This window comes from Culicoides brevitarsis, unplaced genomic scaffold (genome assembly GCF_036172545.1).
Source record: "Culicoides brevitarsis isolate CSIRO-B50_1 unplaced genomic scaffold, AGI_CSIRO_Cbre_v1 contig_44, whole genome shotgun sequence".
Taxonomy (NCBI): domain Eukaryota; kingdom Metazoa; phylum Arthropoda; class Insecta; order Diptera; family Ceratopogonidae; genus Culicoides; species Culicoides brevitarsis.
The window spans coordinates 1-27,215 of record NW_026973428.1 but is presented as its reverse complement, the minus strand read 5'-3'; the positions used below and the strand labels follow the sequence as shown (position 1 = coordinate 27,215).

General features: G+C 30.0%; 2 protein-coding genes and 1 non-coding gene across 3 annotated transcripts; all 3 read left to right on the top strand.

The window, feature by feature from the left end:
* Positions 1–5,236: 5,236 nt before the first annotated feature.
* LOC134836506 (serine/threonine-protein phosphatase PP2A) lies at positions 5,237–6,949 on the top strand (the record flags this gene model as incomplete). Its single annotated transcript, XM_063851690.1, has 3 exons — positions 5,237–5,800; positions 5,866–6,056; positions 6,644–6,949. Coding segments are annotated over 3 exons (828 nt in total), but the record flags the coding sequence as incomplete, so codon positions are not given.
* A 2,420-nt stretch (positions 6,950–9,369) lies between these two features.
* On the top strand, positions 9,370–9,451 carry Trnas-uga (transfer RNA serine (anticodon UGA)). The gene has a single exon. It is a non-coding gene; the product is annotated as a tRNA-Ser (tRNA).
* A 1,069-nt stretch (positions 9,452–10,520) lies between these two features.
* LOC134836507 (trypsin alpha-like) lies at positions 10,521–11,165 on the top strand. The gene has a single exon (XM_063851691.1). It carries the CDS (start codon positions 10,521–10,523, stop codon positions 11,163–11,165), a length of 645 nt encoding a protein of 214 aa, XP_063707761.1.
* The last annotated feature ends 16,050 nt before the right edge of the window (positions 11,166–27,215 follow it).

Here is a 27,215-nt window from a genome sequence, read left to right as displayed (position 1 = left end):
GCAAATATTAGCATTTTCAGCCGTTCCCCATGAGTAGGTTGGATGCTGACGAAACAATCGCTCACATTGTGCAAAGTTCGTTCATCGCAGTGACAATTGTGAATCATTTTGCGATCAATGACTGACGAAAAAATGGCATTTTCATTCACTTTCAGTTTCACGATGGCAGCAGAGAAAGACAAAAATCATAAATTTTGTCCGTGTTTCAAGTGCTTCCGTAATAAGTGGTCGCTTCCTAACAACATAAATATTCATCTGTACATTGCAAAAATTTATTATTTTTTATTACTTGCAAACGTTAAACGGAGCAATTGTAGTAGACGTAGACGTTGGTCGGCCTATTTGATCGATCGAACTATTTTTTGCTTTCACACGTTTTGTAGTAGAGTGAAATATTTATAAATATTGCAAACACGTTTCGATGACATCGAACAAAAAACGGCAGTGAAGAAGACAGTTTGGCAAGAAATGCTCGTGGGTGTGCGAAAAAAAAGGGATTTAAGGCTGTAGCAATGAAGATAAAAATTTCACATGAAGAATGGATATGATGGAAAGGTGTTTGAATTAGCAAAATGGCGATTCTCAAATTTTTTAACGGTCATTTTTTGAATTGACATTTACGAATTTTCAAGCAAAAATGTAAATTTTTAGCTAAAATTTCAAGAAATTTTGATATTTTTAATCACAAATGTGGGGTTAAAAAGCTTGAATTAGTAAAAAGGATAATTTTACGGTTAATTTTTAAATTGACATTTACAAATTTTCAATTAAATTTTTTTATCATTTAATATTTAAGCATTTTTATGGTATTATTATCTAAAAAAAACTGCCTAAGTAGTAAATTTTTAAAGAATTTAAATATTTTTTTTACAATTTAAGCTTTAAAAAATCTGAATTAGCAAAATGGCGATTTCCAAATTTTTTAACGGTCATTTTTTGAATTGACATTTGTGAAATTTTTAATTAATTTTCGATATTTGATGACTTCTTAACAACTTTTTAGCAATTTTTCATTAAAAATCTTTGAAAATTTTCATTTTTTCTTAAAATTTATGTAAAATTCGTCGAAAGTAAAAGTTTTTGTAACCTAATTGCAATTCCTCAGAAGCACCGCGTGCACATTATTGACTCACGGATTTGCGTCACGAACTTTATCGCAGCGGATCTTATCTTATCAGGGCTTTTTGTAGTGCCAACTCTCAAGTTTTGTTTTCATTCGACGTGACTTGACTGGATTTTCCTTATTTTCACCGAAAAAAAATGTCACACAAGCAAGAAATCAAACAAACAATCAAGAATATCATTCATAACGTAACATTGATTACATTTTTTTTTATCATTCACGTTTTTTTTTACAAAACACCTTGACTTGAGTCTATTTACGAATTTCTTCTGTACAGCGAGTAAATATTCGCAAACACAAACATTGTTCTTCGAACGACCTTGAGAACATGAATGAGTGAGTAAGGCAAACAGAGAATCGCCTGACACCTGACCAAGACCTGCGTGCCGAAAAAAAATAATTAATTGCGTCTACAGAGCCATCATTGTTGGGCGTTATCAATTTTTCACGCAGAATTGGGTCAGTTGACGCGACGTCATCGTGCATCGTTCGTCGCTTGTGACTCATCAAGTTGTCATAAATGGAGCGATTTTTGATATTTGATGACTTTAAGACCGGGATTAGCGACGTGCAACGGCAATTTTTCTTTTACGTAACGACATTCTTGCGGTCAATAACCTCGCAGCGTAGCATAGAATCCTGTTTTGTGGCTTTTGCAGTGCACGTCGTAGTCATTTGCACGTAGAAAATTGCAAAAAAGATGACAAAAGAAGAAGACGAAGAACGTTGCGAGGGATTTATGGTTGCATTTTGTCGTGCGAAGAAGTACTTAGCTAAAGGATTTCGTTATCTGGGGATGACAGACAGCAAAATGTGACTATCGACCCGGCGCATTGTTCGTGAAAAGGTCGTAATTATGTAATGTTTCGGAAGTTTGATGAACTTAAGTGATGAAAATTTTAATTTTTTGATGAATTTTTATAAGAAAAATATTTTTTGAGGAAATTTCAGAACTGGCAAGTCTTTAATTTGATTTTTATTGTAAATTTTGTAGAGAATTTTGCAATTTTTCATTGATTTTCGGCAAAATATTAGAGTTTTTAAAACAATTAAATCATTTAATTAAAATATTTTTACAAAATTTGTTAATTTTTATAAAATTTTTAGACTGATATATTCAGTTAAAAGCATTTTTGTGTCAAAAATTGGCATTTTACTCATTTTTTTAAGATTAAAAATCAAAAATATTTTAATAAAAAACAATAATCGGACTAAAAATGAACAATTTTGTTCTCAAGACCCCTGAAAAAAATTTTTTAATTCTTAATTTGAATGAATATTCTTTAAAAAAGCACTCGAAAATGTCAATTTGACTAAGTTTAGTATTTAAAATCTAGATTTTCGTCATATTTACGATGATTTTAACGAATTTTTATGAAATATAAGTTCAAATTTCAGATTTTAAGTCAAAAACGACTTCAAATAATTAAATTTTTCTTCAAACTTTTATTTTTTTTAACTAAAAGTTTTAAATTTTTTAGCTCATTGGATGCTTCCGAAAAGAAAAGAGCCGAAAACCAGTGAAATTTTGCAGTTTTTCAACATTTTTGGACCTCAAAACACAAAAAACGAGCAAATCCTTGACACAATCTGGAATATTTCCATCAATCATCCACAAAACCAGCCACGTATGAGTCAAAATTTCCTCAAAAGCCGCAAAATAGCAGTTAATTTTCATTTAGGCAACAGCATGTGTCTAAATATCAAACGACTCGTTCGTTGTGTGATGTCTGCCACTTGTCTGCGACCTAAATAGAAAAATGCTCGTTTGTTTTGTCTTAAAAAAAAACATCAAATATTCAACAGAATTCTACTTTTGTGATGCAAAACGAAGAATTTCTACAAAAATTTTGCGGTTTCAATTAAATTCAAATTAAATTTTCGGCAAAAAATATTTTTTTATTACTCGTGAGACAGAAACAATCTAAACAAGATTTATTTCACTCTTCCTCCCATTCGGCACGAGTTTACGCGAAAAAAAAATTTAACGTAAACAAACGAGATGAGATGAAACCAAATATCAAGTAAACAGTCGATCAAAAAATTTTTCCGATTGGAATGAGATTGAGATATTTATTACTTTTATTGACATTTGCCGTATTCACAGTAACGAGTTTTCAAGCCATTTGACGTATTGACACATCTGCCGGCACTTCAAACTTTTTAATTGACTCAAAAATGCTCGTTTTATTTTTTGTAAGGCAAAACAATGTCATCGATTGAGTCATAACGACGATTTTTTGATTGAAATTAATGATGACTCTACTGGACCATGCGAAAAATGATAAAAATTTAAGAGATAATTAATTTTTTCTTTGCCAAAAATCACTCGAAGAGCATTCAAGCGTGAAATTCTTTTGTTTTTTCAGCCAAATCCAGTCAATTACGATGGAATGATGTCATTTTTGTTGTTTGTCAGCCCGAATTTTTATGCAATTTATTCAGTCTGGCAGGAGGATAAGCGATTTTTGTTTAAATTTCGTCATGAAATCCCCCTGTCATAATTTTGCGAGTCATTTGAAACAAAGGATTGGATCATGTTTCGTAATTTGTTGATTAGCATCATCGCATGCGATGTTTATTTTGCATTTACAAACGGTAATCGGTCGTTTATGTAAATTTTTTTAAGCAACGGAAGTCTTACAAATGCTACCGATCGCCCGTCAAACGTCAAAAATTACGAAAAATTCGTGAAAAACGAAGTTGGAGGAAACTTTGGCACAAAAACAATCAAAGAACATTAAACTGCCATCATATTCGTTTGACAAACAATAAAAAAAGCAAGAAAAAAGGAAAAATCGTAATTGTATTGTCACACAACGAATAAATCGTCCTTATTGTAGTCACGTGAGAAAATCAATACAACAAACTTTTGAAAAATATTAACTAAAGTCACGCATTTGAACTTCCCTCTATGATTTGTTTTATTGTCTCTTGACTTTTAAGAGCAAAAAAAAAATATTTATTGCATTTTTTGTCGTTAAAAAGAATTTTTTCGCGTTTTTTGCCAGTAATTCATGAGAGAGACTCTTACGTAAAAAGGGTTTCATGACTAATTTATGGTTAATTTTGTTATTTTTATTCCATGGCTGTGTTCTCAATGTTGTACGTCAAGGGCGAATGTTAAAGCAGTGGTCAGTTGTGTCATGGAAATAATTAATAAGCTCGTAGTTTAAGCTTTTTAGGTGTGAGTTTGTAATAAAGTGGCGCCATTATACACGATTTTGCATAGTTTTAGGCCTTATTGATGATCGAAGGTCGAATTCAAGTTGAAATTTGGCTTATTTTAACAATTTTTTGACGAAAGTTTGAGCTTTGGTAAAATATTTTGAGCAAATTTTCTAATTTTCTTCAAAAATGTTTTCATTTTTATGCTTCTGAAGAACAAAATTTGATTTGAGTTCATGTTATTCTGAGCTTTATGATAATTTTAAACAAATTTAAGTTAAAATTGAGATTTAATTTAAATTTTTTTATAAAAATTTGTGCGATGGAAAAAAAATCTGAGATTTTTTGCCTGAAAATAACAAATAAAAGCAAAAAATTGTGATCTGTAAGCCAATTTAGTACTCTTAAGAGCTAAAATTGGGCTTCTTTAAGATTTTTCGTTAAAATTTTTAAGCTTCTTTTTAATTTTTTGACTCAAAAACTAATTTGTGAAACTTTTTCATGCTTTTGTTGATCAAAATTTAAGGTAATTTCGAGTTTTTACGTTGATTTTTGTTAAATTTTTGCCAAAATTGAGTCTTATCTCACAAATTCGGGTTAAAATTTATGCTTTGGAAAGAAAATTCTTATCTTTTCGTAGATTTTTTAGCTCAAAATTGTAAATAATACTCAGAAATTATGATTTTTAAGTAATTTTTACTCTTTTGTAGAACGAAATTTGATAAAAATTTATTAAATTCCGACTTTGTGTGATGAATTGTGCTTAAAATGATACGCCACTGCGAGAAATTTAAAGTTTTTGCAACACGTGCGTGTCTATTTATAAATTTCATGGAGCTGCATGTGAGAGTGTGTCTAATATGATGCCCATTTTCGTTGTAAATTGCTTCATTAGTTGCAAAGTTTAATTAAAAACACGTTTCTCTCTGTCGTTTCTCGTTGCAGGCAAAAGAAATCTTAGCAAAGGAATCAAATGTACAAGAAGTAAAATGTCCAGTCACAGTTTGCGGCGACGTTCACGGTCAATTTCACGACCTGATGGAATTGTTTCGGATAGGCGGTCGTTCGCCAGACACAAATTACCTCTTCATGGGTGATTACGTGGATCGTGGCTACTATTCCGTGGAAACGGTTACGTTGCTCGTGTCGCTCAAAGTACGGTACCGCGAGAGAATTACAATTTTGCGCGGCAACCACGAGTCGCGACAAATTACCCAGGTCTACGGGTTCTATGACGAGTGTCTCCGAAAGTATGGCAATCCAAATGTGTGGAAGTATTTTACGGATTTATTCGACTACTTGCCCTTGACGGCACTGGTTGACGGACAAATATTCTGCTTGCATGGCGGCTTGTCGCCCAGCATCGATACTCTTGATCATATTCGGGCACTCGATAGACTGCAAGAGGTGCCGCACGAGGGACCCATGTGCGATTTGTTGTGGTCCGATCCCGATGACAGAGGTGGCTGGGGCATTTCTCCACGTGGCGCTGGCTACACCTTTGGTCAAGTGAGTTTTTTTTTTCTTTTAATTTTCTGAAAAAAAAAAAAATTTTCATTTTTTTTATTTTTTAGGATATATCAGAGATATTTAATCATTCAAACGGATTAACACTAGTTTCAAGAGCTCACCAGCTGGTTATGGAAGGTTACAATTGGTGTCATGATCGAAACGTCGTCACTATTTTCTCAGCACCTAATTATTGCTATCGTTGCGGTAATCAAGCAGCTTTGATGGAATTAGATGATTCACTGAAATTTTCATTGTAAGTATTTTTTTTTCGTCGTTTTTTTTCATTTTAATAAAATTTTTGTCAAAAAATACAAAATTTATTACAAATTTTGTTTAAAAAAATTCGAAAACAATTTGAAAATGCTTTTTGAGCAAAAGTTTAGTTTTAAATAAGAAATTTTAAAGAAATTTCTCTGAAAAAAAATTTTTTTTAATTACAAAATATTTTTGAAAAATATCAAATTTTTGAATTAAAAGCCCAAAAATTACAAAATTAAAAATTTTAGTAAACTTTTGACGTAATTTTATATTTTTGATTATAAGAACTTAAAAACAATTTTTGGATTTTTAATAAATTTTTTAGTGGAAAAAATTAAAATTAAAAAAATTGAAATTATTAAATTCCTTTTTTTTATTTTTTTTAATAAAAAAAGTGAAAAGATTAGGTAGTTTGAAATTTTTTAAAATTTTATTCACAGTAGAATTTAAATGAAAAATATTTTTAAAAAATCAAAAAATTAATCTAAGCTTGACCGAAAATCTCAAAAAATTAAAAATTATTAATTTAAAAAAAAAAAATAGTTAAAACCACAAAACTAAAAATTTTCTTAATACTTTCAGCCTCCAATTCGATCCGGCGCCGCGTCGTGGTGAGCCACACGTCACACGAAGAACACCTGACTATTTCCTTTAAACTGACAAAAAGATTGCCTCAAACGTCATCAAAACAGAAACAGAGAAGAGAAAGATCATCCTTTGTGTGTGTGCAACAGTGCAAACCGAAAACAACAACAACAAAAAGGGAACCAACAATCATCGCATTCACTTTTTGCGTATAATTGTAAAAAAAATCAGAAATTCGTCACATTATTCATTATTAATAATAAAAAATATCAAAGTACATTACACAAAAAAAAAATAAATAATTCCTATTTTTGAAATTCATCCTTTCACATTTTATCAATTTTTTTTCTAAAATTAAATCCGCAAAAGTGTATAAAAAATATGAAAATCAACTTTATAGCTACAAAAAATTAAAAAACAAAAAAAAAATATTAAAAAAAAGTATTTGTTATACTAAACTAAAAAATAATAATCGTCGTCTAAAACAAAAAATGTCATTTAGAAATGTAAAGGCAGAATAGAATATAATAAAAATATCAAAAAAATACAAAAATTGGAACGTTTTCGAGTCGTAAACATACAAAAAATGTACAAAAAAGTAAGTTTTTAATTTCGAAATGTGGATAAATGTGCTTGATAAATTTTTTCTATAGCTAGAAATTCGCTTGAGGGAAAGTTTTTTTTTTATTATTGTAAATATTTTGACAAATTTTGTGTTTAATGATGAATTGAATTTCCGCCTACACTACAAACTTTAGATCTCAACGTAGCTAGGTAATAAAAAAACTGTTGCGCAAAAAAAAAAAAATAAACAAAAGGATGGCATTTCGATATTTTTTCAACAACATCCTCATCCGCTATAAATATTTAAAATTACACTCTTGTACTGTATTATGGATGCAAAATGGCAGAAAATGAAAATAATAATCAATTTTTGTACTGATTAATATTTAAAAAAAATTACAAAATGTAAGAAAATTTTGTAGAATGAACAGTACTTGATCCTTTTTTTAAATTAAATTAAATATTTACTACATTACCGAAAATTTTAGTTCATTATTTTGGGAAATTTTCGGGGCAGTGCCCTTCAAAAATGCATTAAATTACTAAAAAAAATCATTCACCATCCAAATTCTGCGTGTTATTTATGCTTTTATTCAAAAACTGGCAAAATTAAAAAAAAATTAAAAAATTAAGACAAAAAAATGTGTAATGTAGAACAAAATTTTATTCCAGAAATTTTCTGTTCCTTCCTGTTTCTTCTACTTTTTACTCAAAAAAATCTTCTTTGTAAGTTTTTGTGTTAAAAAAAAAATATTTAAATAGTTTCACTTTTTATTAATAAATAAAATATTTTTCTTCTAATATCATCATTTATCATTACAATTAAATTATAATTAAAATTGCAGAAAAAAAATAGTTTTGTAAAATTAAAAATTGTCAAAAAATTATCGTTTAATGCTAGATTTAAAGAAAAATTTTCATAGAGCAAAATGTTACGGAACAGAATAAAAAGATGCGAAATTTGTATGATTTACTAAGGAAAAAAAATAGTAAATTGTAGAATTTTTTATTCAAAGATGTATTTCTGCAGAAAAAACATAATAACTTTAGAATAAACAAAAAAATAATACATAAAAAATAATCTTAAAATTAAATAAATAAAAAAATGAAGAAAAATGAATGAAAAAACATGAAAAAAGGAAAAAATCTCAAATAAAAAATATAAAATTTGAAAAAAAAATTTTTTTTTTGTGGAATTGAGTATTTTAGACGGAGTTTAGACGTCCTCGTTGAACTGGCATCAATTTAATCTGTAAATTTAGAAAAAAAATATTTTTAACTTAGAAATTGATTTTATTTATTTTTTTTTAAGTTCATTTTTTGAAATTTTTTATCAAAATATTTTTAAATTTTTAAAAAATCACAAAAAAACTGACCTCTTCTTGTATCAGAAACTTCGCTAATGCCACTTGTTGCTCACTGCCAACGACATTCAAGTGTCCCAAATTATTTCGTTCAATTTTAACTTTTGCCATGTCTCGTAGTTCATCCAGAAAATCCACATCTAACGGAGTATGCAGGATCATGAGGGAATTTTTGTGAAACGTCTCGAAATGAACGATTGTTCTATGCGGCAAATGATGATTTTTTTCACTTTTTTGCATGGCACCAAATGCCTCGTCTTCTGTTTCTTCAATTTTTCCCAACTCCTCGGACTGTTGTCGATTAATTACTTTGACTTTTTGCTGAACGAGCGATTTTTGTGACTTTTCGAAGGAGAATTTGGCTAATTTTTCGGGGGACGGAGATCGGGAGTGCCGAGACATGCTTAAAAATTGCTCTTGAAATGTTATTTGATGAAAAAATGTTCAAGTACTGAACTCGTGAAGGGTAGTTACGGTACAATAATCATTGAAAAAACGAACTTTTTGTTCGATAATATTGATTATCTTATCATTTTTCTGCGTGCATGCATATAGTTTATTGATAAACCAAACTTTTTTGTGTTTTTATTATTTGCGAATTGTTTGTTTTTTTCTTCTTTCTATTCTTGGATTTGTGAATTTTGAGGTTTAAAAGGCATCAAGTCGCGTGTTGGTGTACGAGAGATGAGACTTTTTCAACGGAACTCGAAGAATGAATGGATCCAGTGTCGATGGAAAGGTATGTAGCACACGGCGCATGTTCAAGAGTGTCGTTTGGCAGAGCAAATTGCATATGCTGTGGTGTCCGAGTGGTTAAGGAGATGGACTTGAAATCCATTGGGCTCTGCCCGCACAGGTTCGAATCCTGTCTACAGCGATATTTTTATTTTTTTAACAAAAATTTATTTTTTTTTTGATTTTATTTAAAAAATTGTATTCTAATGTAAGTTTTTTTTTCTTTACAAATATAAAAAAAAAAAACAAATTACTAAAAATTTGTCGAAATGTTATTTTTCATGAAAATATTTTTTATTATTGACTTTTTAATTGCCTGAATTCATTTTTAAACTTGTAAGTTTTATAGTAGATAATTAAAAAAACAATAAAAATTTCACTAAAATTTCATTTAATACGGAAAGAAAAGAAATTATTTTCCAATCCGGAATATTTTTTTGTAACTACAGAGCGAAATGATAAAAAAAATTCAGAACTCTGAATAAATTATTTTTTTTTTCATTTTTCTTTTTAGTTCAATATGACTCATGATAAATACAATAAATTCTGCGTAAATTAAAAACTCGAAAAATATTTATTCAAATGGTCATTTGAACCCTTTTTAACCGATGATTAATACGAAATACAAATATCTGGAAACTTCAGAGTCGAAGAGTCACTTTTTTCTGGTTTTTTATTTATTTTTTTTTAAATAAATATTTTTTTCAGTCTCAAAAAATAATAAAATAAATAAAAAAAAATAAGTATAAATTCTGTCGCAGATCTTGATCGTCAAGTTAATTGTATCTTAAAAATGTTTAATTCAAGAGTTTTTATTAATATTCTCCTTGCGAGTTTTATTCAAGCTGTTTTTAGTATTGAAAAGTAAGAATTATATTTTTTTTTAATTTCAGGTTTAACAGTTTTAAGTCCTTTAATATTCCGATACATTTTGAAAAAAAAAAATGGGAAAAAAATACTTTGCTGATAAATTTTTAAAATTTAATTTAGTAAAATTAAAAGTAATTTATTTTTTAGAAAAGTCTTTGTTGATTTTGATCATCAAAACTAAAAAAAAAAGAAATATTTTTTAAAAATAATTTTGATAAAATTTGACGATTCCCGAACTTTTTTCAAAATGGGACTTTGGACAAAAAAAACTGGATTTTTATCTAAAATGACTCTTAATAATTGACAGTGGCAAGCCAGCATCGGATGATGAAAAGCTTTACATGGTATCTATACAAGAAAATGACAAACACATTTGTGGCGGTTCAATATTATCCAAAAATCGCATCTTGACAGCTGCTGATTGTGTTGTTGGAAAAGAATTGATGACATTAAATGTGAAGTACGGTTTTCGTAAAGGCATCGAACCCAAAATTGCTGAAATTGATAAAATTGCCAGAAGTAACTGTCTTCTTAAATACTACGACATTGCTGTGTTAAAATTAAAAACCAATATGATTGATGAGGAGAACGGCGAAAAGATCATCAGGGAGGTATCAATTGAAGAACATAATGATGACGAAGCTCGTGTTTTTGGATGGGGAAAGCAACAAGACATTTCAGAAAGCAACTTGGAAACGGCTGATGTGACGCTTGAAAATTCTTTATTAACTTCAACTTGTTTATACTTGAGCATTCACCATACACTAGTTGCTCCTTATGCTTCTTTGAATCCCGATACAGTTATTTGTGGAGCTTCAAATGCCGAAGGAATTTGTAATACGGATGTAGGAGGACCTGCTATGACAGATAATTATTTAAGCGCTGTAGCAGTAAGCGGTTCTGATTTTTGTGGTGGCAGGGCTGTCTATATTGCGCCATATAATCATTATTTGGAAAATTTTGTTAAAACTGCATTACTCGATTAAAGATTTTCTTAACTTTGATATTTCATAAAATAAAAGTTTATTCAAATGGTCATTTCAAAAAAATACAAATGTCTTGAGGTTTTATTGTCGATAAATAACGATCTCGGATCCTGCTACTTACATTTTTGTTTTTTATTTATTTTTTTTAAACAAATATTTTTTCAGTCTCAAATAATAAAATAAATTACGTATAAATACTGTCGGTGATCTTGATCGTTACGTTAATTGTATCTCAAAAATGATCAATTAAAGACTTTTTATTATTACATTCAATAACAAAAAAAATTTATTTCAATCCGCAGAGAAATCCTTCTGTAGGATTAAAGAAGGCCTAAAACTAAACAATTTTCTCTTTACAGTATAGGTCTAAGGCTTAGAGTTTTTGAAGTTTGTATAAGATTTTTCTTATGAAATTCAAATTTTTCTATTTTAACTTGCGAAAACTCGATAAAGTCTTATACAAAAAAACTTTCTTAAACAAGAAATTTTTTATCAAAATCAAGAATTTTTTTTCTATTTAATCTTTTTTGTGAAGGAATACAATTTTTAGGTTAATTTTCATATTTATAAAAAAAATAATTAATTTTGGTTTTGAATAAAAAATTGTATTTTAACATGAATTTTTTTCTCTGAAAATATGATTTAAAAAATAAATTGTCCTAAGCTAATTTTAAATTTGCAAATCTCAAAGAAAAAAAATAATAAAATGAAAGTACCTTGAATTAGCAAAGCAAATTCGAATTGTAGTATATGTTTGTTACATAACCCGTTTGTGTACCGAGTCATTGTTTAGTTTAAGAGAAATTATTGCCAATTCTTCATATGCTGGACAAACATATAAACACAATGTACTAAAAATGTTAGCAAAAAAATTTTTTAAAAAAATTTAAGTCAAAATCCTTTTAAAAAAATTATGAGGGCTCACATACCGATTTTTCAAAATTAAGCTAGATCACGGTTCTCCGTCTCAAAATGAAGGTTTTGATGTTAGAAACAACTTTTGTTTTGGACTTTTTCTAAATTTTGCGTTTTCGATGTACAGGAGACATTTAAAGATGTTAGCGAAAAAAATTGATTAAAAAAAATTTAAGTCAAAATCCTCTTATTATGAGGGCTCACATACCGATTTTTCAAAATTAAGCTAGATCACGGTTCTCCGTCTCAAAATGAAGGTTTTGATGTTAGAAACAACTTTTGTTTTGGACTTTTTCTAAATTTTGCGTTTTCGATGTACAGGAGCCATTTAAAGATGTTAGCGAAAAAAATTGATTAAAAAAAAATTTAAGTCAAAATCCTCTTATTATGAGGGCTCACATACCGATTTTTCAAAATTAAGCTAGATCACGGTTCTCCGTCTCAAAATGAAGGTTTTGATGTTAGAAACAACTTTTGTTTTGGACTTTTTCTAAATTTTGCGTTTTCGATGTACAGGAGTCATTTAAAGATGTTAGCGAAAAAAATTGATTAAAAAAAATTTAAGTCAAAATCCCCTTATTATGAGGGCTCACATACCGATTTTTCAAAATTAAGCTAGATCACGGTTCTCCGATTCAAAATGAAGGTTTTGATGATAGAAACAACTTTTGTTTTGGACTTTTTCTAAATTTTGCGTTTTCGATGTACAGGAGCCATTTAAAGATGTTAGCGAAAAAAATTGATTAAAAAAAATTTAAGTCGAAATCCTCTTATTATGAGGGCTCACATACCGATTTTTCAAAATTAAGCTAGATCACGGTTCTCCGATTCAAAATGAAGGTTTTGATGTTAGAAACAACTTTTGTTTTGGACTTTTTCTAAATTTTGCGTTTTCGATGTACAGGAGCCATTTAAAGATGTTAGCGAAAAAATTGATTAAAAAAAATTTAAGTCGAAATCCTCTTATTATGAGGGCTCACATACCGATTTTTCAAAATTAAGCTAGATCACGGTTCTCCGATTCAAAATGAAGGTTTTGATGTTAGAAACAACTTTTGTTTTGGACTTTTTCTAAATTTTGCGTTTTCGATGTACAGGAGCCATTTAAAGATGTTAGCGAAAAAAATTGATTAAAAAAAATTTAAGTCGAAATCCTCTTATTATGAGGGCTCACATACCGATTTTTCAAAATTAAGCTAGATCACGGTTCTCCGATTCAAAATGAAGGTTTTGATGTTAGAAACAACTTTTGTTTTGGACTTTTTCTAAATTTTGCGTTTTCGATGTACAGGAGCCATTTAAAGATGTTAGCGAAAAAAATTGATTAAAAAAAATTTAAGTCGAAATCCTCTTATTATGAGGGCTCACATACCGATTTTTCAAAATTAAGCTAGATCACGGTTCTCCGATTCAAAATGAAGGTTTTGATGTTAGAAACAACTTTTGTTTTGGACTTTTTCTAAATTTTGCGTTTTCGATGTACAGGAGCCATTTAAAGATGTTAGCGAAAAAAATTGATTAAAAAAAAATTAAGTCGAAATCCTCTTATTATGAGGGCTCACATACCGATTTTTCAAAATTAAGCTAGATCACGGTTCTCCGTCTCAAAATGAAGGTTTTGATGTTAGAAACAACTTTTGTTTTGGACTTTTTCTAAATTTTGCGTTTTCGATGTACAGGAGCCATTTAAAGATGTTAGCGAAAAAAATTGATTAAAAAAAATTTAAGTCAAAATCCTCTTATTATGAGGGCTCACATACCGATTTTTCAAAATTAAGCTAGATCACGGTTCTCCGTCTCAAAATGAAGGTTTTGATGTTAGAAACAACTTTTGTTTTGGACTTTTTCTAAATTTTGCGTTTTCGATGTACAGGAGCCATTTAAAGATGTTAGCGAAAAAAATTGATTAAAAAAAAATTTAAGTCAAAATCCTCTTATTATGAGGGCTCACATACCGATTTTTCAAAATTAAGCTAGATCACGGTTCTCCGTCTCAAAATGAAGGTTTTGATGTTAGAAACAACTTTTGTTTTGGACTTTTTCTAAATTTTGCGTTTTCGATGTACAGGAGCCATTTAAAGATGTTAGCGAAAAAAATTGATTAAAAAAAAATTTAAGTCAAAATCCTCTTATTATGAGGGCTCACATACCGATTTTTCAAAATTAAGCTAGATCACGGTTCTCCGTCTCAAAATGAAGGTTTTGATGTTAGAAACAACTTTTGTTTTGGACTTTTTCTAAATTTTGCGTTTTCGATGTACAGGAGCCATTTAAAGATGTTAGCGAAAAAAATTGATTAAAAAAAATTTAAGTCAAAATCCTCTTATTATGAGGGCTCACATACCGATTTTTCAAAATTAAGCTAGATCACGGTTCTCCGTCTCAAAATGAAGGTTTTGATGTTAGAAACAACTTTTGTTTTGGACTTTTTCTAAATTTTGCGTTTTCGATGTACAGGAGCCATTTAAAGATGTTAGCGAAAAAAATTGATTAAAAAAAATTTAAGTCAAAATCCTCTTATTATGAGGGCTCACATACCGATTTTTCAAAATTAAGCTAGATCACGGTTCTCCGATTCAAAATGAAGGTTTTGATGTTAGAAACAACTTTTGTTTTGGACTTTTTCTAAATTTTGCGTTTTCGATGTACAGGAGCCATTTAAAGATGTTAGCGAAAAAAATTGATTAAAAAAAATTTAAGTCAAAATCCTCTTATTATGAGGGCTCACATACCGATTTTTCAATATTAAGCTAGATCACGGTTCTCCGATTCAAAATGAAGGTTTTGATGTTAGAAACAACTTTTGTTTTGGACTTTTTCTAAATTTTGCGTTTTCGATGTACAGGAGCCATTTAAAGATGTTAGCGAAAAAAATTGATTAAAAAAAAATTTAAGTCAAAATCCTCTTATTATGAGGGCTCACATACCGATTTTTCAAAATTAAGCTAGATCACGGTTCTCCGTCTCATAATGAAGGTTTTGATGTTAGAAACAACTTTTGTTTTGGACTTTTTCTAAATTTTGCGTTTTCGATGTACAGGAGCCATTTAAAGATGTTAGCGAAAAAAATTGATTAAAAAAAATTTAAGTCAAAATCCTCTTATTATGAGGGCTCACATACCGATTTTTCAAAATTAAGCTAGATCACGGTTCTCCGTCTCAAAATGAAGGTTTTGATGTTAGAAACAACTTTTGTTTTGGACTTTTTCTAAATTTTGCGTTTTCGATGTACAGGAGCCATTTAAAGATGTTAGCGAAAAAAATTGATTAAAAAAAATTTAAGTCAAAATCCTCTTATTATGAGGGCTCACATACCGATTTTTCAAAATTAAGCTAGATCACGGTTCTCCGATTCAAAATGAAGGTTTTGATGTTAGAAACAACTTTTGTTTTGGACTTTTTCTAAATTTTGCGTTTTCGATGTACAGGAGCCATTTAAAGATGTTAGCGAAAAAAATTGATTAAAAAAAAATTTAAGTCAAAATCTTCTTATTATGAGGGCTCACATACCGATTTTTCAAAATTAAGCTAGATCACGGTTCTCCGTCTCAAAATGAAGGTTTTGATGTTAGAAACAACTTTTGTTTTGGACTTTTTCTAAATTTTGCGTTTTCGATGTACAGGAGCCATTTAAAGATGTTAGCGAAAAAAATTGATTAAAAAAAATTTAAGTCAAAATCCTCTTATTATGAGGGCTCACATACCGATTTTTCAAAATTAAGCTAGATCACGGTTCTCCGATTCAAAATGAAGGTTTTGATGTTAGAAACAACTTTTGTTTTGGACTTTTTTCTAAATTTTGCGTTTTCGATGTACAGGAGACATTTAAAGATGTTAGCGAATTAAAATTAGCGAAATCCTTTTTTTGAAAAAGCGAATTCTCCGTCTCAAAATGAAGGTTTTGATGTTAGAAACAACTTTTGTTTTGGACTTTTTCTAAATTTTGCGTTTCCGATGTACAGGCGACATTTAAAGATGTTAGCGAAAAAAATTGATTAAAAAAAATTTAAGTCGAAATCCTCTTATTATGAGGGCTCACATACCGATTTTTCAAAATTAAGCTAGATCACGGTTCTCCGATTCAAAATGAAGGTTTTGATGTTAGAAACAACTTTTGTTTTGGACTTTTTCTAAATTTTGCGTTTTCGATGTACAGGAGCCATTTAAAGATGTTAGCTTTAAGTCAAAATCCTCTTATTTAATCCTCTTAGATCACGGTTCTCCGTCTCAAAATGAAGGTTTTGATGTTAGAAACAACTTTTGTTTTGGACTTTTTCTAAATTTTGCGTTTCCGATGTACAGGAGCCATTTAAAGATGTTAGCGAAAAAAATTGATTAAAAAAAATTTAAGTCAAAATCCCCTTATTATGAGGGCTCACATACCGATTTTTCAAAATTAAGCTAGATCACGGTTCTCCGATTCAAAATGAAGGTTTTGATGTTAGAAACAACTTTTGTTTTGGACTTTTTCTAAATTTTGCGTTTTCGAACAGGAGCCATTTAAAGATGTTAGCGAATTAAAATTAGCGAATTAAAAAAGCGAAAAATGAAGGTTTTGATGTTAGAAACAACTTTTGTTTTGGACTTTTTCTAAATTTTGCGTTTTCGATGTACAGGAGCCATTTAAAGATGTTAGCGAAAAAAATTGATTAAAAAAAATTTAAGTCAAAATCCTCTTATTATGAGGGCTCACATACCGATTTTTCAAAATTAAGCTAGATCACGGTTCTCCGTCTCAAAATGAAGGTTTTGATGTTAGAAACAACTTTTGTTTTGGACTTTTTCTAAATTTTGCGTTTTCGATGTACAGGAGCCATTTAAAGATGTTAGCGAATTAAAATTAGCGAATTAAAAAAGCGAATTCTCCGTCTCAAAATGAAGGTTTTGATGTTAGAAACAACTTTTGTTTTGGACTTTTTCTAAATTTTGCGTTTTCGATGTACAGGAGCCATTTAAAGATGTTAGCGAAAAAAATTGATAAAAAAAATTTAAGTCATTCTTAAAGGGCTCACATACCGATTTTTCAAAATGAAGGTTTTGATGTTAGAAACAACTTTTGTTTTGGACTTTTTCTAAATTTTGCGTTTTCGATGTACAGGAGCCATTTAAAGATGTTAGCGAAAAAAATTAGATTTAAAAAAAATTTAAGTCTCAAAATGAAGGTCTTATTATGAGGGCTCACATACCGATTTTTCAAAATTAAGCTAGATCACGGTTCTCCGTCTCAAAATGAAGGTTTTGATGTTAGAAACAACTTTTGTTTTGGACTTTTTCTAAATTTTGCGTTTTCGATGTACAGGAGCCATTTAAAGATGTTAGCGAAAAAAATTGATTAAAAAAAATTTAAGTCAAAATCCTCTTATTATGAGGGCTCACATACCGATTTTTCAAAATTAAGCTAGATCACGGTTCTCCGTCTCAAAATGAAGGTTTTGATGTTAGAAACAACTTTTGTTTTGGACTTTTTCTAAATTTTGCGTTTTCGATGTACAGGAGCCATTTAAAGATGTTAGCGAAAAAAATTGATTAAAAAAAATTTAAGTCAAAATCCTCTTATTATGAGGGCTCACATACCGATTTTTCAAAATTAAGCTAGATCACGGTTCTCCGTCTCAAAATGAAGGTTTTGATGTTAGAAACAACTTTTGTTTTGGACTTTTTCTAAATTTTGCGTTTTCGATGTACAGGAGCCATTTAAAGATGTTAGCGAAAAAAATTGATTAAAAAAAATTTAGTCAAAATCCTCTTATTATGAGGGCTCACATACCGATTTTTCAAAATTAAGCTAGATCACGGTTCTCCGTCTCAAAATGAAGGTTTTGATGTTAGAAACAACTTTTGTTTTGGACTTTTTCTAAATTTTGCGTTTTCGATGTACAGGAGCCATTTAAAGATGTTAGCGAAAAAAATTGAAAAAAAAATTTAAGTCATGAGGGCTCACATACCGATTTTTCAAAATTAAGCTAGATCACGGTTCTCCGTCTCAAAATGAAGGTTTTGATGTTAGAAACAACTTTTGTTTTGGACTTTTTCTAAATTTTGCGTTTTCGATGTACAGGAGCCATTTAAAGATGTTAGCGAAAAAAATTGATTAAAAAAAATTTAAGTCAAAATCCTCTTATTATGAGGGCTCACATACCGATTTTTCAAAATTAAGCTAGATCACGGTTCTCCGTCTCAAAATGAAGGTTTTGATGTTAGAAACAACTTTTGTTTTGGACTTTTTCTAAATTTTGCGTTTTCGATGTACAGGAGCCATTTAAAGATGTTAGCGAAAAAAATTGATTAAAAAAAATTTAAGTCAAAATCCTCTTATTATGAGGGCTCACATACCGATTTTTCAAAATTAAGCTAGATCACGGTTCTCCGTCTCAAAATGAAGGTTTTGATGTTAGAAACAACTTTTGTTTTGGACTTTTTCTAAATTTTGCGTTTTCGATGTACAGGAGCCATTTAAAGATGTTAGCAAAAAAATTGATGAAAAAAAATTTAAGTCAAAATTATGAGGGCTCACATACCGATTTTTCAAAATTAAGCTAGATCACGGTTCTCCGTCTCAAAATGAAGGTTTTGATGTTAGAAACAACTTTTGTTTTGGACTTTTTCTAAATTTTGCGTTTTCGATGTACAGGAGCCATTTAAAGATGTTAGCGAAAAAAATTGATTAAAAAAAATTTAAGTCAAAATCCTCTTATTATGAGGGCTCACATACCGATTTTTCAAAATTAAGCTAGATCACGGTTCTCCGTCTCAAAATGAAGGTTTTGATGTTAGAAACAACTTTTGTTTTGGACTTTTTCTAAATTTTGCGTTTTCGATGTACAGGAGCCATTTAAAGATGTTAGCGAAAAAAATTGATAAAAAAAAATTAAGTCAAAATCCTCTTATTATGAGGGCTCACATACCGATTTTTCAAAATTAAGCTAGATCACGGTTCTCCGTCTCAAAAAGAAGGTTTTGATGTTAGAAACAACTTTTGTTTTGGACTTTTTCTAAATTTTGCGTTTTCGATGTACAGGAGCCATTTAAAGATGTTAGCGAAAAAAATTTAAAAAAAATTTAAGTCTCAAAATCCTCTTATTATGAGGGCTCACATACCGATTTTTCAAAATTAAGCTAGATCACGGTTCTCCGTCTCAAAATGAAGGTTTTGATGTTAGAAACAACTTTTGTTTTGGACTTTTTCTAAATTTTGCGTTTTCGATGTACAGGAGCCATTTAAAGATGTTAGCGAAAAAAATTGATTAAAAAAAATTTAAGTCAAAATCCTCTTATTATGAGGGCTCACATACCGATTTTTCAAAATTAAGCTAGATCACGGTTCTCCGATTCAAAATGAAGGTTTTGATGTTAGAAACAACTTTTGTTTTGGACTTTTTCTAAATTTTGCGTTTTCGATGTACAGGAGCCATTTAAAGATGTTAGCGAAAAAAATTGATTAAAAAAAATTCCTCTTAAAGGGCTCACAACCGATTTTTCAAAATTAAGCTAGATCACGGTTCTCCGTCTCAAAATGAAGGTTTTGATGTTAGAAACAACTTTTGTTTTGGACTTTTTCTAAATTTTGCGTTTTCGATGTACAGGAGCCATTTAAAGATGTTAGCGAAAAAAATTGATAAAAAAAATTTAAGTAAAAATCCTCTTATTATGAGGGCTCACATACCGATTTTTCAAAATTAAGCTAGATCACGGTTCTCCGTCTCAAAATGAAGGTTTTGATGTTAGAAACAACTTTTGTTTTGGACTTTTTCTAAATTTTGCGTTTTCGATGTACAGGAGCCATTTAAAGATGTTAGCGAAAAAAATTGATTAAAAAAAATTTAAGTCAAAATCCTCTTATTATGAGGGCTCACATACCGATTTTTCAAAATTAAGCTAGATCACGGTTCTCCGTCTCAAAATGAAGGTTTTGATGTTAGAAACAACTTTTGTTTTGGACTTTTTCTAAATTTTGCGTTTTCGATGTACAGGAGCCATTTAAAGATGTTAGCGAAAAAAATTGATTAAAAAAAATTTAAGTCAAAATCCTCTTATTATGAGGGCTCACATACCGATTTTTCAAAATTAAGCTAGATCACGGTTCTCCGTCTCAAAATGAAGGTTTTGATGTTAGAAACAACTTTTGTTTTGGACTTTTTCTAAATTTTGCGTTTTCGATGTACAGGAGCCATTTAAAGATGTTAGCGAAAAAAATTGATTAAAAAAAATTTAAGTCAAAATCCTCTTATTATGAGGGCTCACATACCGATTTTTCAAAATTAAGCTAGATCACGGTTCTCCGTCTCAAAATGAAGGTTTTGATGTTAGAAACAACTTTTGTTTTGGACTTTTTCTAAATTTTGCGTTTTCGATGTACAGGAGCCATTTAAAGATGTTAGCGAAAAAAATTGATTAAAAAAAAATTTAAGTCAAAATCCTCTTATTTAATCCTCTTAGATCACGGTTCTCCGTCTCAAAATGAAGGTTTTGATGTTAGAAACAACTTTTGTTTTGGACTTTTTCTAAATTTTGCGTTATCGATGTACAGGAGCCATTTAAAGATGTTAGCGAAAAAAATTGATTAAAAAAAATTTAAGTCAAAATCCTCTTATTATGAGGGCTCACATACCGATTTTTCAAAATTAAGCTAGATCACGGTTCTCCGTCTCAAAATGAAGGTTTTGATGTTAGAAACAACTTTTGTTTTGGACTTTTTCTAAATTTTGCGTTTTCGATGTACAGGAGCCATTTAAAGATGTTAGCGAAAAAAATTGAGTAAAAAAAATTTAAGTCAAAATCCTCTTATTATGAGGGCTCACATACCGATTTTTCAAAATTAAGCTAGATCACGGTTCTCCGTCTCAAAATGAAGGTTTTGATGTTAGAAACAACTTTTGTTTTGGACTTTTTCTAAATTTTGCGTTTCCGATGTACAGGAGCCATTTAAAGATGTTAGCGAAAAAAATTGATTAAAAAAAATTTAAGTCGAAATCCTCTTATTATGAGGGCTCACATACCGATTTTTCAAAATTAAGCTAGATCACGGTTCTCCGTCTCAAAATGAAGGTTTTGATGTTAGAAACAACTTTTGTTTTGGACTTTTTCTAAATTTTGCGTTTTCGATGTACAGGAGCCATTTAAAGATGTTAGCGAAAAAAATTTAAAAAAAAATTTAAGTCAAAATCCTCTTATTATGAGGGCTCACATACCGATTTTTCAAAATTAAGCTAGATCACGGTTCTCCGTCTCAAAATGAAGGTTTTGATGTTAGAAACAACTTTTGTTTTGGACTTTTTCTAAATTTTGCGTTTTCGATGTACAGGCGACATTTAAAGATGTTAGCGAAAAAAATTGATTAAAAAAAATTTAAGTCGAAATCCTCTTATTATGAGGGCTCACATACCGATTTTTCAAAATTAAGCTAGATCACGGTTCTCCGATTCAAAATGAAGGTTTTGATGTTAGAAACAACTTTTGTTTTGGACTTTTTCTAAATTTTGCGTTTTCGATGTACAGGAGCCATTTAAAGATGTTAGCGAAAAAAATTGATTAAAAAAAATTTAAGTCGAAATCCTCTTATTATGAGGGCTCACATACCGATTTTTCAAAATTAAGCTAGATCACGGTTCTCCGTCTCAAAATGAAGGTTTTGATGTTAGAAACAACTTTTGTTTTGGACTTTTTCTAAATTTTGCGTTTTCGATGTACAGGAGCCATTTAAAGATGTTAGCGAATTAAAAAAGCGAATTCTCCGTCTCAAATTAAAGGTTTTGCAATTAGAAACAACTTTTGTTTTGGACTTTTTCTAAATTTTGCGTTTTCGATGTACAGGAGCCATTTAAAGATGTTAGCGAAAAAAATTGATTAAAAAAAATTTAAGTCAAAATCCTTTTATTATGAGGGCTCACATACCGATTTTTCAAAATTAAGCTAGATCACGGTTCTCCGATTCAAAATGAAGGTTTTGATGTTAGAAACAACTTTTGTTTTGGACTTTTTCTAAATTTTGCGTTTTCGATGTACAGGAGCCATTTAAAGATGTTAGCGAAAAAAATTGATTAAAAAAAATTTAAGTCGAAATCCTCTTATTATGAGGGCTCACATACCGATTTTTCAAAATTAAGCTAGATCACGGTTCTCCGATTCAAAATGAAGGTTTTGATGTTAGAAACAACTTTTGTTTTGGACTTTTTCTAAATTTTGCGTTTTCGATGTACAGGAGCCATATAAAGATGTTAGCGAAAAAAATTGATTAAAAAAAATTTAAGTCAAAATCCTCTTATTATGAGGGCTCACATACCGATTTTTCAAAATTAAGCTAGATCACGGTTCTCCGTCTCAAAATGAAGGTTTTGATGTTAGAAACAACTTTTGTTTTGGACTTTTTCTAAATTTTGCGTTTTCGATGTACAGGCGCCATTTAAAGATGTTAGCGAAAAAAATTGATTAAAAAAAATTTAAGTCAAAATCCTCTTATTATGAGGGCTCACATACCGATTTTTCAAAATTAAGCTAGATCACGGTTCTCCGTCTCAAAATGAAGGTTTTGATGTTAGAAACAACTTTTGTTTTGGACTTTTTCTAAATTTTGCGTTTTCGATGTACAGGAGCCATTTAAAGATGTTAGCGAATTAAAATTAGCGAATTAAAAAAGCGAATTCTCCGTCTCAAAATGAAGGTTTTGATGTTAGAAACAACTTTTGTTTTGGATTTTTTCTAAATTTTGCGTTTTCGATGTACAGGAGCCATTTAAAGATGTTAGCGAATTAAAATTAGCGAATTAAAAAAGCGAATTCTCCGTCTCAAAATGAAGGTTTTGATGTTAGAAACAACTTTTGTTTTGGACTTTTTCTAAATTTTGCGTTTTCGATGTACAGGAGCCATTTAAAGATGTTAGCGAATTAAAATTAGCGAATTAAAAAAGCGAATTCTCCGTCTCAAAATGAAGGTTTTGATGTTAGAAACAACTTTTGTTTTGGACTTTTTCTAAATTTTGCGTTTCCGATGTACAGGCGACATTTAAAGATGTTAGCGAAAAAAATTGATTAAAAAAAATTTAAGTCAAAATCCTCTTATTATGAGGGCTCACATACCGATTTTTCAAAATTAAGCTAGATCACGGTTCTCCGATTCAAAATGAAGGTTTTGATGTTAGAAACAACTTTTGTTTTGGATTTTTTCTAAATTTTGCGTTTTCGATGTACAGGAGCCATTTAAAGATGTTAGCGAATTAAAATTAGCGAATTAAAAAAGCGAATTCTCCGTCTCAAAATGAAGGTTTTGATGTTAGAAACAACTTTTGTTTTGGACTTTTTCTAAATTTTGCGTTTCCGATGTACAGGCGACATTTAAAGATGTTAGCGAAAAAAATTGATTAAAAAAAATTTAAGTCAAAATCCTCTTATTATGAGGGCTCACATACCGATTTTTCAAAATTAAGCTAGATCACGGTTCTCCGATTCAAAATGAAGGTTTTGATGTTAGAAACAACTTTTGTTTTGGATTTTTTCTAAATTTTGCGTTTTCGATGTACAGGAGCCATTTAAAGATGTTAGCGAATTAAAATTAGCGAATTAAAAAAGCGAATTCTCCGTCTCAAAATGAAGGTTTTGATGTTAGAAACAACTTTTGTTTTGGACTTTTTCTAAATTTTGCGTTTTCGATGTACAGGCGACATTTAAAGATGTTAGCGAAAAAAATTGATTAAAAAAAATTTAAGTCAAAATCCTCTTATTATGAGGGCTCACATACCGATTTTTCAAAATTAAGCTAGATCACGGTTCTCCGATTCAAAATGAAGGTTTTGATGTTAGAAACAACTTTTGTTTTGGACTTTTTCTAAATTTTGCGTTTTCGATGTACAGGAGCCATTTAAAGATGTTAGCGAAAAAAATTGATTAAAAAAAATTTAAGTCAAAATCCTCTTATTATGAGGGCTCACATACCGATTTTTCAAAATTAAGCTAGATCACGGTTCTCCGTCTCAAAATGAAGGTTTTGATGTTAGAAACAACTTTTGTTTTGGACTTTTTCTAAATTTTGCGTTTTCGATGTACAGGAGCCATTTAAAGATGTTAGCGAAAAAAATTGATTAAAAAAAATTTAAGTCAAAATCCCCTTATTATGAGGGCTCACATACCGATTTTTCAAAATTAAGCTAGATCACGGTTCTCCGATTCAAAATGAAGGTTTTGATGTTAGAAACAACTTTTGTTTTGGACTTTTTCTAAATTTTGCGTTTTCGATGTACAGGAGCCATTTAAAGATGTTAGCGAAAAAAATTGATTAAAAAAAATTTAAGTCGAAATCCTCTTATTATGAGGGCTCACATACCGATTTTTCAAAATTAAGCTAGATCACGGTTCTCCGATTCAAAATGAAGGTTTTGATGTTAGAAACAACTTTTGTTTTGGACTTTTTCTAAATTTTGCGTTTTCGATGTACAGGAGCCATTTAAAGATGTTAGCGAAAAAAATTGATTAAAAAAAATTTAAGTCGAAATCCTCTTATTATGAGGGCTCACATACCGATTTTTCAAAATTAAGCTAGATCACGGTTCTCCGATTCAAAATGAAGGTTTTGATGTTAGAAACAACTTTTGTTTTGGATTTTTTCTAAATTTTGCGTTTTCGATGTACAGGAGCCATTTAAAGATGTTAGCGAAAAAAATTGATTAAAAAAAATTTAAGTCGAAATCCTCTTATTATGAGGGCTCACATACCGATTTTTCAAAATTAAGCTAGATCACGGTTCTCCGATTCAAAATGAAGGTTTTGATGTTAGAAACAACTTTTGTTTTGGACTTTTTCTAAATTTTGCGTTTTCGATGTACAGGAGCCATTTAAAGATGTTAGCGAAAAAATTGATTAAAAAAAATTTAAGTCAAAATCCTCTTATTATGAGGGCTCACATACCGATTTTTCAAAATTAAGCTAGATCACGGTTCTCCGTCTCAAAATGAAGGTTTTGATGTTAGAAACAACTTTTGTTTTGGACTTTTTCTAAATTTTGCGTTTTCGATGTACAGGAGCCATTTAAAGATGTTAGCGAAAAAAATTGATTAAAAAAAATTTAAGTCGAAATCCTCTTATTATGAGGGCTCACATACCGATTTTTCAAAATTAAGCTAGATCACGGTTCTCCGATTCAAAATGAAGGTTTTGATGTTAGAAACAACTTTTGTTTTGGACTTTTTCTAAATTTTGCGTTTTCGATGTACAGGAGCCATTTAAAGATGTTAGCGAAAAAAATTGATTAAAAAAAATTTAAGTCGAAATCCTCTTATTATGAGGGCTCACATACCGATTTTTCAAAATTAAGCTAGATCACGGTTCTCCGATTCAAAATGAAGGTTTTGATGTTAGAAACAACTTTTGTTTTGGATTTTTTCTAAATTTTGCGTTTTCGATGTACAGGAGCCATTTAAAGATGTTAGCGAATTAAAATTAGCGATTAAAAAAGCGAATTCTCCGTCTCAAAATGAAGGTTTTGATGTTAGAAACAACTTTTGTTTTGGACTTTTTCTAAATTTTGCGTTTCCGATGTACAGGCGACATTTAAAGATGTTAGCGAAAAAAATTGATTAAAAAAAATTTAAGTCGAAATCCTCTTATTATGAGGGCTCACATACCGATTTTTCAAAATTAAGCTAGATCACGGTTCTCCGATTCAAAATGAAGGTTTTGATGTTAGAAACAACTTTTGTTTTGGATTTTTTCTAAATTTTGCGTTTTCGATGTACAGGAGCCATTTAAAGATGTTAGCGAAAAAAATTGATTAAAAAAAAATTTAAGTCGAAATCCTCTTATTATGAGGGCTCACATACCGATTTTTCAAAATTAAGCTAGATCACGGTTCTCCGATTCAAAATGAAGGTTTTGATGTTAGAAACAACTTTTGTTTTGGACTTTTTCTAAATTTTGCGTTTTCGATGTACAGGAGCCATTTAAAGATGTTAGCGAAAAAAATTGATTAAAAAAAATTTAAGTCAAAATCCTCTTATTATGAGGGCTCACATACCGATTTTTCAAAATTAAGCTAGATCACGGTTCTCCGATTCAAAATGAAGGTTTTGACGTTAGAAATAACTTTTGTTTTGGACGTTTTCTAAATTTTGCGTTTCCGATGTACAGGCAAAAAAAAAATTTTGAAAAAAAAAAATTTTGAAAAAAAAAATTTTTTTCAAAAAATTTCTCGGCTATAAAAATAAGGATACTTTTTTGCTCAAAAAAAGCCATGTTTTTGTCATTTTCCCCAACTTTGAGGCCTGGGCCCCAGAATTTTTTGTTTAAGTCGGGAGATTCTTTGCCTCAATTCGAATTCTTTGGAATATTTACTGTCGTTTAGCACCTTACCGCCTTTGATTCTGACAATTTTTCGACGTTTTCTCGATAGGGTATCACAAAATGGGCCTTTTTTATGCACCAAAAACAAAGTAGTATATGGAACATATACTACAAAAAGGTAGAAAAACAAAAAATTTCACAGAATCCAAGATTGAATTAACGATAATTCGTTGAAATTCGCTCATTATAAATTTCCAAAAATACTCTGTTAAACATCCCATCAATTCTGCAAATCACCTTGCTTGTGGGCTGTGCTCGTTAAAGCGTAAAATACTCCTGTAATTAGTGAAAAATATTCGAAATTTACACTTAATGACGTAAAATTTCCACCTTTTGCGGAAAAATTACTCCAAACATTAAAGATAAATACCATTGAAACGAATCTATTTACTTATACCTTGCAATCAATATTAGGCAAGTGAGCCTCATGCAGGCAAAAATTCTCGAACGCGCCGAAATAACCACAAACTATTTATCTTCATAATTGTATTTTGTTTAATAACTGAATAATACATTTGGGAAATTTGGTTCAATTCACGTTCGTTGCCTCGTTCGAGCAAAAGGAGAGAAGAGAATGAAAACAGATACCACCATCATCATTATTATTACCATTAAATAGTAACTCGCTGAACGATAACAGGCAGGCAACGTTATCTCCATCAACCACTGAAATAAATAGCTCCAAAGTTACAAATTTTTGCACTACGTTATTAATGAGCCATCTCTCTGTTCTGGTCAGGAAACCGACGTTTCTCGTGTATTTAAGAAGGGATAACGTTTGATTTATTAATAAAAGACTCGTTTTTCAGTC